Genomic DNA, 12,500 nt, shown 5'->3' on the forward strand with positions numbered 1-12,500 from the left:
AGTGGTGTACGCGTGGCGGAGCTTGCTCGCCAATACGACAGGAGTATACTACTACCCGATGGGGAGCTGGACAAAAATGTCAGGAGAGTAAGCGACGCTTCAGACCCAGTATTTCATCTATTATTAAGATCTCTCCCCAATAAGATGGAAGAGCTAACGGCGCTTACCAAACTACAACGACATTATCGTGAATGATGTATAATGTGCTTCACGGAGACCTTCACTGGAGTTTGGATGAACTAACACCGGACTCTCTCGTCTCCTTAGTTGGTTTTCAGCTGGGGAGGGCGGACAGAAATGCTGAGTAAAGCGGTAGGAAGAATGGGGGGGGACTAGCTGTTTTTATTAATAGCAGATGGTGTAGCCCTGGGCATATTATGGTGAAAGAGCAACTTTGCACTCGAGATATCGAGCGAGTAGCTATTAGCATCTGGCCGTTGTACATTCCCCGGGAGTTCTCGCATGTTATCGTAATAACTGCGTACATGCCTTCTTTGGCCAATGCGGCAGTCGGTCGCGAGCTGCTCCACGCTGCTGTGTCCCGGCTGCAGACGTCACACCCCCAGTCTCTCCTTATCTCCGGTGATTTTAACCATGCTTCCTTGGATTCTACTCCCCCACCTTCTCTCAGTATGTGAAGTGCCACACCGGGGAACAAAAAACTCTGGACCTGCTGTATGCCTACACAAAGGAAGCATACAGCTCAGTCCCCCCGCCCCCACTGGGCCGCTCGACCACAACTTGGTCTGGCTGATCCCCACCTATATCCCCAGGGTGAGGGGAAAAAAAACAACCACGAGGATCATACAAAGATGGACCAGCATGGTACTGAGGGACTGTTTTCAGACCACTGACTAGGAGGTGCTGTGCAATTCACATGGGAAAGACATTGAAAGATTGACCCCCTGCATCACAGATTATATAAACTGCTGTGTTGAGAACACTGTACCCTCCCAGAAGGTCCGTTGTTTCTCCAACCATAAGCCGTGCCTCATATAAGGGATGTAAGGGCCCTCCTGAACAAAAAGATGGTCCAGAAGGAGCTGAAGAGAAAGATAAGGAAGGGAAAGGCCATTTACAAGAGGAAGCTAGAAAATCAACTTCAGAGAGACAATGCCAAAGAGGTCTAGAGGGGCTTGAGGACCATTTCGGGCCATGGAGGCAACAGTGAGAGTGACGCGGAGACAGGGAGTGGGCCAATGAACTGAATCAGTTCTGCCCCCACTCCCCTGACTCCCCCAGACCAAAAGTAACTCCCCTCTTTCTCCTCCTCTTCCTCCCCTTCTTCCACCGGTCTCAGCATTACTGTCCATCAGGTAATAAGACAGCTTAAGAAGATCAAGGCAAGGAAGGCTACCGCTCCATACGGCCTCAGCTACAGAATACTGAGAGACTGTGCGGATCAGCTTGGCAAAGTGATTCTGCAAATTTTCAACCTCGGCGTCAGGCTGCAGAAGGTCCCCACTGATAGGTTCATCCAGCAAAATGCCCCAAAAATGTACCTGTCATTGACTAGTATAAATACAGGGTTTTTGTCGCCGTCACCCAGGACGCGAGTCACATTACCCAGAATGGACCTTCACATTCAATGTCCCTTTAACGCATTTGGAAACTCCGTCACAACATGCAGACATTAATGTGGACTTACCCGAGATCGCACCAGATGTCTCCCTCCAGCAGGATAAGTCTTCAACCGTCGAGAATCCAGGCGCCCCCGTCGAAAAATCCGGCCCACCAAGGGTTTTGAAGACGCCGTGCGCACGGTCACTTACCAGATGTCGAACAGTAGCGCCTGGGTTCCCGCTCCGGTATATTGACCTCCATGGCACCGAAGGACCAAATGATAGGTTCATTAATAATTACCCTTTGTAATTATCAATAACTGCAGGCAGACATCTTATTCAATTATTGACATTTAATTAAATAGATTGGATCACGGATAAGTAACCTTAAGGGAGGCGATCTTCCAAAGTATCCCTCCCAAACAGTATTTTGCGTACAGCTTTAAGGCATTAAAACAAAAACAATCACGCCTTCATTTGACCTAACAATCATATAACAATTACATAAAGAAGCCCGAAGTGCGTCACGAGTGTTAGGGACGTGGCAGAAACAACATCTTTGTTATGGGCTCCGTTGCTGGATATGGCAGATATCGAGTCCTTGCCCGATCAACAACCCTCACAGCCCGATACTGGGTGAGATGTAGCGTCAACAATCCTTGGAGAAGTCCATGTGAGAGTGGACTAGGCGGCAGTTTATGACCTCGAGCCGAACAATAGAAAGACTTTTAATGATTTAACAAAGAAATGAAATACTACACATACATGTATAATAGTAATACAGAATAAACCCAACACCCACCTTGTGGAAAACTTCCTGTGTGGTCCCAGTTCCAAAGACTGCGAACCCCACGGAGCCCAACCACTTCAGGCTGGTAGCATTAACCTCTCACCTGATCAGGACAATAGAGAGAATCATCCTCTATCACCTCAGCCCCCTGGTGAATGCAGAGCTGGACTCTCTGCAGTTTGCCTATCATCCAGGCATTGGTGTGGAAGTTGCGACCACCTACCTGATGCACAGGTCTCTTTCATACCTGGAGAAAACGGGAAGCACGGGGAGAATTATGTTTTTCGACGCCTCCATTGCATTCAACACCATTCAGCCAGTCCTACTAAGCAGGGAATTAGAAGAGGCTGGAGTAAGGAACCAGCAACACACTTATTTATTTATATATTTATTTATTCATTTACCTATATATATTGATTTATCTATATATTTATTTATTAAGTTGCCTATTTCCTATCTATTTTTGTCTAAAATGCCTTTCCTGTATCTGCATTGTCACCCTCCTGCTACTGTGACAATGAAATTTCCCGAATACGGGATGAATAAAGTTACCTAATCTAATCTAATCCAATCCAATTCAAAGAAAAAATAAACCATGTTTTGCATAAAACCTGAAAAAACTCACATTTTACCATGGCTAAACATAATCTGACCATAGCTTTTACCATGTCAGCCCATCACAATAGTTAAGGCTGGTCCAAGGTCGTGTGGTTGATCGTTAAAAAATAAATTAATAATAATTAATAATTTTACATTTTAATGGAAATTAGCGCAAGGCTGGGATGCATAAACATGGACAGCACCAAAACAGTCAACCAGAAGGAAAGTTGTGGGAGAGTGTTAGAAAAGCATATGCCTCCCATTAATGCTAAAGAATGAATGAGTGGGTGGGTGGCTCCAAATATATGATTCTTTGTCTCTCTTTTTTAAAATGAAGCTGCATGGACTTCCACTTAAATAATATCTGAAATTCTGAAATTTTGTCACATTAATATTTCGATCAGAAACACAACTCCCTTCAGTATAAAACAAATAAATATTGTCATTCCAGGATTATAGAAATACATTTTTCCTAATGTAGTCTTCTATTTATAATCATCGTAAAAATCCTTTAAATCAATCGTCCCCAGGTTAGAGATGTGGAGCACAGTGGAGATTGGTTCAAAGATGGCATGAAGTTGGAAGCTATTGACCCACTTAATCTGTCAGCGATATGTGTAGCCACTGTAAGAAAGGTATGTGTTCTTTTTTCCCCCTGATATTTGTATTTATCTTTATGCAAACTTAGCCCTGGACAAATATATGCTGTTAAGGTGTTGGCAGATGGGTATCTTATGATCGGAATTGATGGTTCTGAGGCAGTTGATGGATCAGACTGGTTCTGCTATCATGGCACCTCACCCTCCATTTTTCCTGTTGGCTTCTGTGAAATCAACAACATTGAACTAACCTCCCCTCGAGGTACAGTATATTAATGATTATTTCCGCTATTTAAATTTCATATTTCTTTTAGACATACAGTGGTATCTCTACTTAAGAATGCTTATACATATGATATTTTCTGGTTACAAAACCCTTTTATATGCAAATTAATGTTCATATTTACACTAACATGATCCAAGTTGCCATCTCGTGTAGCGGTTCTTACTCACCGTGACTGGTGCCTTTATAAAGTCCTACCGGCTCTCATCCACCCCGGGGTCTTACTATTGAGGAGCTTTTTAAGCACTTCAGTTACTTCAACCCCAGAGATGGGAGAATCCACCTCAGAGCTGTGCCTCATGGAAGGTGTGTCGGTGGAGTTAAGGAGGACTTCAAAGTGTTCGACCCACCAATTCACAACATCCTGAGTTGAGGTCTGATGGTGCACCACTTTCCCCTTATGAGATGTCAGATGGCGGAACAAAATTTTCCTCAAGCCACAACGGAGCTTGTTCTCCATGGCCTCGACGACCTCCCATGTCCGGGCTTTTGATTCAGAACAGTGTGCTGCCTGGCCAGCCAGTGTCCGTCAGCTTTCTCCAGAGTGCAATGGAACAAAAAGACCGTATAGACTTCAGCCTGACAGCATCTCATACTGCCATTGTTCACCAGCTGGTTAATGGGTTGCCTACAAGGCATTCCCCAACCACTTTGCGGTTGCAGTACCAGCCTGCTTCATCAGCAATAGGGACTCAAAACATGCTCCATTCGGACTCAGTCCCTCATCTTTTCAAATCAAATCAAAAGCCTTTATTGTCATCATACACAGCTGTGTATTACGCAATTGGCGATGAAACTCCCGCACATGAGAGAAGCTCTGTCTGAGGTGAGAGTTGAAACTCTTTCTGACGTGGGACTCTGCCAGGTGTTTCTAGCAGACCCTCTGTTAGGTTCATCAATAATTACCTTCGTCCGTAATTATCAATAACTGCAGGCAGACATCTTATTCAATTATTGACATTTAATTAAATAGATATGGATAACAACAGGTAAAACCTCCGAGGGGAGTTTCAGCAAGTTCCTCTTACAACTTCCGAACGTCTCCCCGAATAGACGTTTTCGTACGACTCTTATTGCCATGAATCAAAACAATTTACAGAGTTGTTGATCATTCCATCACGTATGAGTAAGAACAACATCTGGGACTACAATAACAATCAAGGTATTTTACCAATAACAAAAACAGGAGACTAGACCTAAACAACATTTAGATTAGAACAATTATGCCTTCCTTGACCTAAGAATCATATAATAATTACATAAAGAAAAACCCGAAGTGCGTCACGAGTGTTATGGACGTGGCAGAAACAATATCTTTGTTATGGGCTCCGTTGCTGGAAATGGCAGATATCCAGTCCTTGCCCGATCAACAATCCTTGGAGAAGTCCATGTGAGAGTGGACTAGGCGGCAGTTCATGACCTCAACACTTTGAGAATAATAAGAGAATGATTTAACAAAGAAATGACTTAATACAACTATATTTATAATAGTAATACAGAATAAACCCAACATTCCCCCGTTTTTATAATATGTATGTTATTAATCATTTCTTAGTAATCACGAATGGAAATGTCGGTGACTGCGATTTTATCCGCCTACTCCTTACTCCCATGGCTGGTCTGAAAGAGAAAAAACATAATCATATTCGTCCAATTGGTCCTCGGATTTACCGTACTCCTGGACCTCACTGCTTTCCCCAAACCGTCCCATAAGATACAACTCATGTACTTTAGAATTTGTAGGGGCAATTTCAGTAGTTATAAGTCGGCTTAGCAAGTAGCGCAAACAGGGGATACTACATCACCCACACAATGTTAGGATAGCGGTAATTGTGCCTATAGTCACCACGAAGGATGTAGCCAAATCTTTAGATTTTCCAAAGGTCTTATCCCACCAATCTGACAATGCGGACGTATCTACTCCAGAGTGCTCTTGCATATTGCGGTTCAGTGTTTGCAGGCCAGTAATGGCCATGGTGAGAGATCCACTGGGTGACGTGTTGTTCGGTATGAAGGTGCAACATTGTTTTCCAAACATTGCACACACGCCCCCTGTTTCAAGGATCATATCCACCGCTATGCGATCCTGGAACGCCATCAGACTGGTATCTGCCAGTTGTTCCTTCATGGCCACAAATCCCTGTTTAATATAATTTCCAAGTTTTGGACATTGTAATGTAAGTAATTTATTCTATCCACATTTTTGTTTGGGGTGATTAGAAGGAAGATAGACTCCCAACCTGCTGCGATCTGATTAGCCAGATTATACTCATCTGGTACGCCCCGGGGGATGCCAATCGCATCAATGTATGTTGGATCTCCTTCCCTCCATGCCTCTCGACGATGTCGGGAGGGTCGACCCTTCAGCACCTCCGAATTCTGAGCCGCCAATTGTATCTCCTCCACTGTGGATGGAAAAACAGACACCGGTAAGAGCAGTGAGACCAAAGTACCTAGTCCTGCCGCGTCTCGGCAGGAGTCGTATAATTTATCTACCACCCCGCCACCATAGGCCAGAACGTGGTATCAGGGGTGTAGTTTGTTTTAGAACGCCGGTACACCATGTCTCATTTATCGCCTCCAGCTTCAGACCATGCCCTGTAAGGTTTAAGCAGGTAAAATGATTAAACAGTGGAAAAATTGACTTCCTATTTACTTGCGTAACAGGATAAACACAATATTTTTTTTTTCCTGTACAAGTAGGACACGTTTTTTCATTTGTAAAAACACTTTTCCCCAAAAGAATGGTGATTGAGGGAGTTGTTAGATCGCATCGTATTTTCCCTTGTCTGGTAGTTTATTCTAATCCTTTGTAAGATGGTTTAGTCTCAATTGAAACCATATGGAGACGTCAAACCCAATATAAAAGAGTTCCCTATAGTTTTATGGTATTGCTTGCTGAGCAATAATCTTTTCAATTAATATTGGTGTTTCCCGTATTTTATTAAGTCAGAAAGTTTATCTTACCCGTCCCCTCAATGTTTCAATTGAGACCACCCTTTTACCAAAGTAGCTCCACATAGTGCTTGTCTTCTTTACACTCCATTAACAGCGTCCAATTATCCCCCGTTTGGGAAGTCCCTGTTTCAGAAATAAATTTCACAGGTTAATGTCAGTCCAAGCTTTCCAATCTTGACCAATTTCTGCAACAAGGCTTTTCCCAATCTTTAATTTTTTGCTGTTAATGTACCACACATATTTCCCACCATAGATTGACCCCTTGTATGGCAACCGGGACGTCACCGAGTCCAAATATATATTTTCAATCTGGAAATTTGATTTAGTAGGTAATGTTAATTAAATGTAAATGTGAATGTTTCTCGGTTTACCCTCCCGTAAGAAGGTGTATCCTCAATTGAAACGCCTCCGCCTTTTTCTCCAACTGGAGAAAACAACCCTACTGTGGAAAGGAATAGAATCACAATCATCATTAATCTCATTGCCCCAAAAGCAATAATTGTTTTCAACATGACTTTTTGTCTTTGTTTAGGGATTTTTCCTCTTGACACGTTTCAATTTAGACAACCTTCTTACTGTGGGAAAGGTGTATCCGTGTCCCCTTTCAGTAACAAGGACCCTCCCACTTTGCGTTGCTCCGATGTTTCTTCTTTTATGCTGCGTATCAGCATCCAGTCTTCAAGAATCACCGTCACTTCGTCCGTTTCCTGTTGAGAAGCAAAAATCTCCCTCTGATAGTCTAAATTTAGTGTGTGTGTTGTTTTTTTTTTCTCTGATAGATTTGCCTCATCATCCAATTGTCATTGTGTAGTGAATAATAACAATTTGTAAGGTCTACCAAACAGGACTTCATATAAGGTCCGCCAATTGTGGATGGTAGACAACTATTATATTAACAAAATGGGAGTCTTTATCACTAGATAGTTTCCGGAATTCCATATCGTGGAATGATATCTATATGATCTAATAGAAATAAAATAAAATCTGTTAATGTATATGCATATAGATTTAAACCCTAAGCCTTGTAGTGCCGTTGTAGCAAGGCCACCTCCCCCTAGTCGAGACATAGGTCTTCCCTTGACTCAAGCCCAAATTATTTTCTTTATTGATCTTTTATTGATAGATTATGTCTCGGTGGTCTGCCAATCAAAATACACAAAAAGACAAACTATCATTCACGCTCACACTCATAAAGAGAAGAATTTAGTGTGTTCAACCAGTCTAGCATCCATAATTTCATTTTGTGGGAGTAAACTGGAGTACCCGGAGAAAATCCACAAATTCTCGAGGACGCCATGAATACCCCACATTCCGGAAGGTCTGGATCCACCCCGCATTCATTAGTAGATCCTTTAATATACACACCCCCACTCTAGCATTTTAACCGTTTGTAAAAAATTACCTTCAAGTTTCACACAAAGTTATATCCTTTTTAATGCTATCAGTTTAGCTGTTTGTTCCCCGAATTGAGGTGGCAATAGTTTCACATCTAAGGTTTTTATTTTCACAGCCGCCATGGCCTAATGGCCCCCTATCAGGTTTTTGGAAAATCCCAATTTCCTCTAATAGCATGCCAATCACCTTTTAATGCGGCCATCCAATTTTGTTTCCACTTGTTTCAGGTGATAAGATAATCTCCCCCATTTGTAAAACAAATTCATCCACGCCTATTTTATACAACATGACGCCTATGGCCTTTATTACGTCGCCTTGACTCCAAATTCTATGAACCAAGATAACACGGCGAATTTGTAAGCGAATTTCTCCCATCCCATTTTGTTCATAGACAACCCATCTCCCTAAAGCGTCACTTGTTTCACAACATGAAAGGCCCCACTAGAATTTGTGCATCCAGCGCCAAATAGAGCCTATTTACACATTTGTCTCAAATTTGTTTTAGATATGGGGTCCCCAATTTCCCAAAATTTCCCAGAATTCATGTACCAACACATCCTGTCAAAATCCAAAGCGACTAACATAACCTGTTTCTAAGCCAGATTTTGGAATTTGGAGAATTTCTCCATTCCCCCTTATCTAAGCTTGTTATTGCCACTCGTTATCACTGTAACATTCAGTCGTATTAACCCCATCGTTGCAATGGTATGAATTTCAAGCTAAAGTTCTCACCAATTTGCATGCCCTTAAAGCAGTAAAAAGCAACGTTATTTGGTTGTATCAATTGACCAATGCTTATCCAATCCATAATATCCTTAAAATCATCAATATGACCTGTGACAAAGCATATTTCCTCCCGCCAGGACAACAGACAATGTTCTTTCAAGTGCACTTTGAAAAACATTCCATGTTACTCCATTCTTAGGGAAAATATGCTCATCCTAAACCAATTATTTTATCTACAATTCACCTAATTATTTGGATGAATGCCATGAATTTTCTCATGCCACTATCGCATTGTAAATTTCCCATCTGATGTTGTTAACAGCCAAATAACTCTCAATACCTAAGATATACTTTGTAAATCACCTCATATGATGTTTACTTAAGACAAGAGTCATTTCCCATAGCTCCCTGTTACCAAAATAAAAATCTACAACCATTAAATTAGAGAAATCAACCTTTTGTTAGGCATTTCCTAATTACAATTTTTAATGTTTTAAAAACCTTATTGTCACCAATATACCATAATATTGTAAATTTTGTCATCCTGGCCTTTTCTTTAACCAGCCAACCTCCTGGATTAAAGTATTTTGAACAATCAAAATATTCAGAAATAATATTAATATTATTTTATCCTCCAAAAGCTAGTTTCCTTTAACTAAGAGCCCTTAGAAATCCACAATTGCTCAAAAATGACTATTTTGGTCTATTCCCAAATCCAAAGCTTTTTACCAAATCAACCTTTTACTAAACAGATTTTCTATCCTCTTAATTTACATTTCATTTTAAAACCCAAAACATGAATGCGAAAGCATTCGCATAACCTTGCATTTCTTGCAGACCATGTATTGTTCTTATTCTGAAAAATCCAAACAGAAAACGCCATAAGCCGCTAACTATGACCCCCACTCTTGCTGCGCAAGCAGCATTGTTATCTTATGTTTACAAACCAGCGAGTCAACACTTGAAACGTCGCCTCTTTTTTCCCTGTGCCCAAATACAATGCTTTTTAGAGAAGACAACCATTAAACAGTCAAATTAACCCCCCTTCCGATATTCAACTACATCACAATATTTTTTACAAGACCCCATATATCCAGAATATGTATGCTGCAAGCACAACAATATGGCAAAAACCCATTTTCTGCCCTCAAGTTTGCTTCAGCACCCCCAAGGCCAATTATTATTATTATAATGTCTTCACGGAAGGGATTACAAAATTTTAGTCGTTTACACGGTCCGAACGCTCCCGAAAGCCCAACACAGTTAAATCGTCTGCCCCGCGGCCCACATGTTTTACTCCCATCTAATCAGCAGCCGCTGCACCAGAACGCTTCTCCCGCAGTCGACACATTATTTGGCAAGTCTAGAGCATAATAAAAACACAGGTGACATTCCCTGCTAAACATTTAAATGATCATTTTGTATATATTCTTTTGTCTTTTTAAACACCATCTTCCCGCTAGCGGACGGGATCAAAAACCAAGCTGCAATAAGCCATCACATTGCTGTAAATTGACAGTACATATAGGTTATATTAACAAAGCACCACCAGCACTTGGAAATAACCATTCTAATTGTTGTTATACAAGCCCCAGCATCACAAAAAACCCAATTTAATTGTAATCACAAAACGTCATACCCGGATTAACCAAATCAAATACCAGTGTCTCCATTAATTTTCTAGCTCCAAAATCCACATTCCAAATCATTCTAAGCCGACATTCCTTGTTTTCAGAGACCCTCTAGTCTGGGTAATCATGTAATATATGTACCCCCATTTTTTTTACAACTTATCTCTGATTTTTGTCGAACTTTACACCATCTCTTCTCCCTCTATTTTTGTTAAACTTCCTCCGCGCCCGTCACCTATCTCGGTAAATATTTTCCCCGTCAGCCGAGGAGGCCCCGCTATTTTTCCTTACCAAACAGTACTTTCCCGCCGCCACGGTGTTAAATATATCCCCGTTATCCGAGGGAGTCCCCACTATTTTCCCAAAATAGTATTTTTTTTTAACTTCTCCCCGGCCTTATTTCGCCATTAGTGTCTGTGGAACAAGCTGTTACACTTTTATCCACTCACATATTATTTATATATGTATATTACCTCTATGCATTAGTGCATATATTATCCTGCATTTTATGCATTTTAAGCCGGCCAGCAAACCCATATTTATTTATCCATAAATATAGCTGTGTAATATTTTTAAAGCGCTTTGTCTTTCCAATTTTTTTTTTTCCCAATCCTTACAAGTTAGACGTATTTTTTGGATCGTCATCCAAACCCGCCTTACAACACGTGTTTCCCATATTTTACTTTTTTGTAGTGAGTTCGTGTGCCTCACACAGTTAACTTTATTATATTTATTATTATTATTATCACCCCTTCGACTGTATTTCCTAGGCTTATCTTAATTTTACTGCAGAAACCACACAAACACCATACAACATTTACAATATATTCGTGCCTACCCTTGAGACACAGGACACTTTCCAGCCCCAAAATTGTACCTCCAGTACAATATATTTTTGTCTACCCTTGAGACACAGGACACTTTCCAGCAAAGTGCCCCAAACCGTACCTGCCATTGACTAGTATAAACACAGGGTTTTTGTCGCCGTCACCCAGGACGCGAAACCAGCCCACAATGGACCTCACTTCAATGTCCCTTTAACGCATTTGGAAACACCGTCACAACATGGAGACATTAATGTGGACTTACCCGAGATCCATCAGATGTCTCCCTCCAGCAGGAAAAGTCTTCAACCGCCGAGAATCCAGGCGCCCTTGTCGAAAACTCCGGCCCACCAAGGGTTTTGAAGACGCCGTGCGCACGGTCACTTACCAGATGTCGAACAGCAGCGCCTGGGTTCTCGCTCCGGTATATTGACCTCCATGGCTCAGAAGGACCAAAATGTTAGGTTCATCAATAATTACCTTCGTCCGTAATTATCAATAACTGCAGGCAGACATCTTATTCAATTATTGACATTTAATTAAATAGATATGGATAACAACAGGTAAAACCTCCGAGGGGAGTTTCAGCAAGTTCCTCTTACAACTTCCGAACGTCTCCCCGAATAGACGTTTTCGTACGACTCTTATTGCCATGAATCAAAACAATTTACAGAGTTGTTGATCATTCCATCACGTATGAGTAAAAACAACATCTGGGACTACAATAACAATCAAGGTATTTTACCAATAACAAAAACAGGAGACTAGACCTAAACAACATTTAGATTAGAACAATTATGCCTTCCTTGACCTAAGAATCATATAATAATTACATAAAGAAAAACCCGAAGTGCGTCACGAGTGTTATGGACGTGGCAGAAACAATATCTTTGTTATGGGCTCCGTTGCTGGAAATGGCAGATATCCAGTCCTTGCCCGATCAACAATCCTTGAAGAAGTCCATGTGAGAGTGGACTAGGCGGCAGTTCATGACCTCAACACTTTGAGAATAATAAGAGAATGATTTAACAAAGAAATGACTTAATACAACTATATTTTTAATAGTAATACAGAATAAACCCAACACCCTCACACAACGGACTGGACTGGCATACCCACACACCAAATCTCT

General features: G+C 41.3%; 1 protein-coding gene across 2 annotated transcripts in view; it reads left to right on the forward strand.

Annotated features, from left to right (window-relative positions):
• The window catches only part of mbtd1 (mbt domain containing 1), a 91,070-nt gene that overhangs the window by 60,322 nt on the left and 18,248 nt on the right, over window positions 1-12,500 (forward strand). For both annotated transcript variants that reach the window (XM_077739353.1, XM_077739354.1), the window contains exons 11-12: window positions 3,483-3,587; window positions 3,666-3,813. In XM_077739353.1, coding sequence (XP_077595479.1) covers window positions 3,483-3,587; window positions 3,666-3,813 — 253 coding nt within the window. The remainder of the gene's footprint in view (window positions 1-3,482; window positions 3,588-3,665; window positions 3,814-12,500) is intronic.

The sequence above is a fragment of the Stigmatopora nigra genome, chromosome 18 (genome assembly GCF_051989575.1).
Source record: "Stigmatopora nigra isolate UIUO_SnigA chromosome 18, RoL_Snig_1.1, whole genome shotgun sequence".
Lineage (NCBI taxonomy): Eukaryota > Metazoa > Chordata > Actinopteri > Syngnathiformes > Syngnathidae > Stigmatopora > Stigmatopora nigra.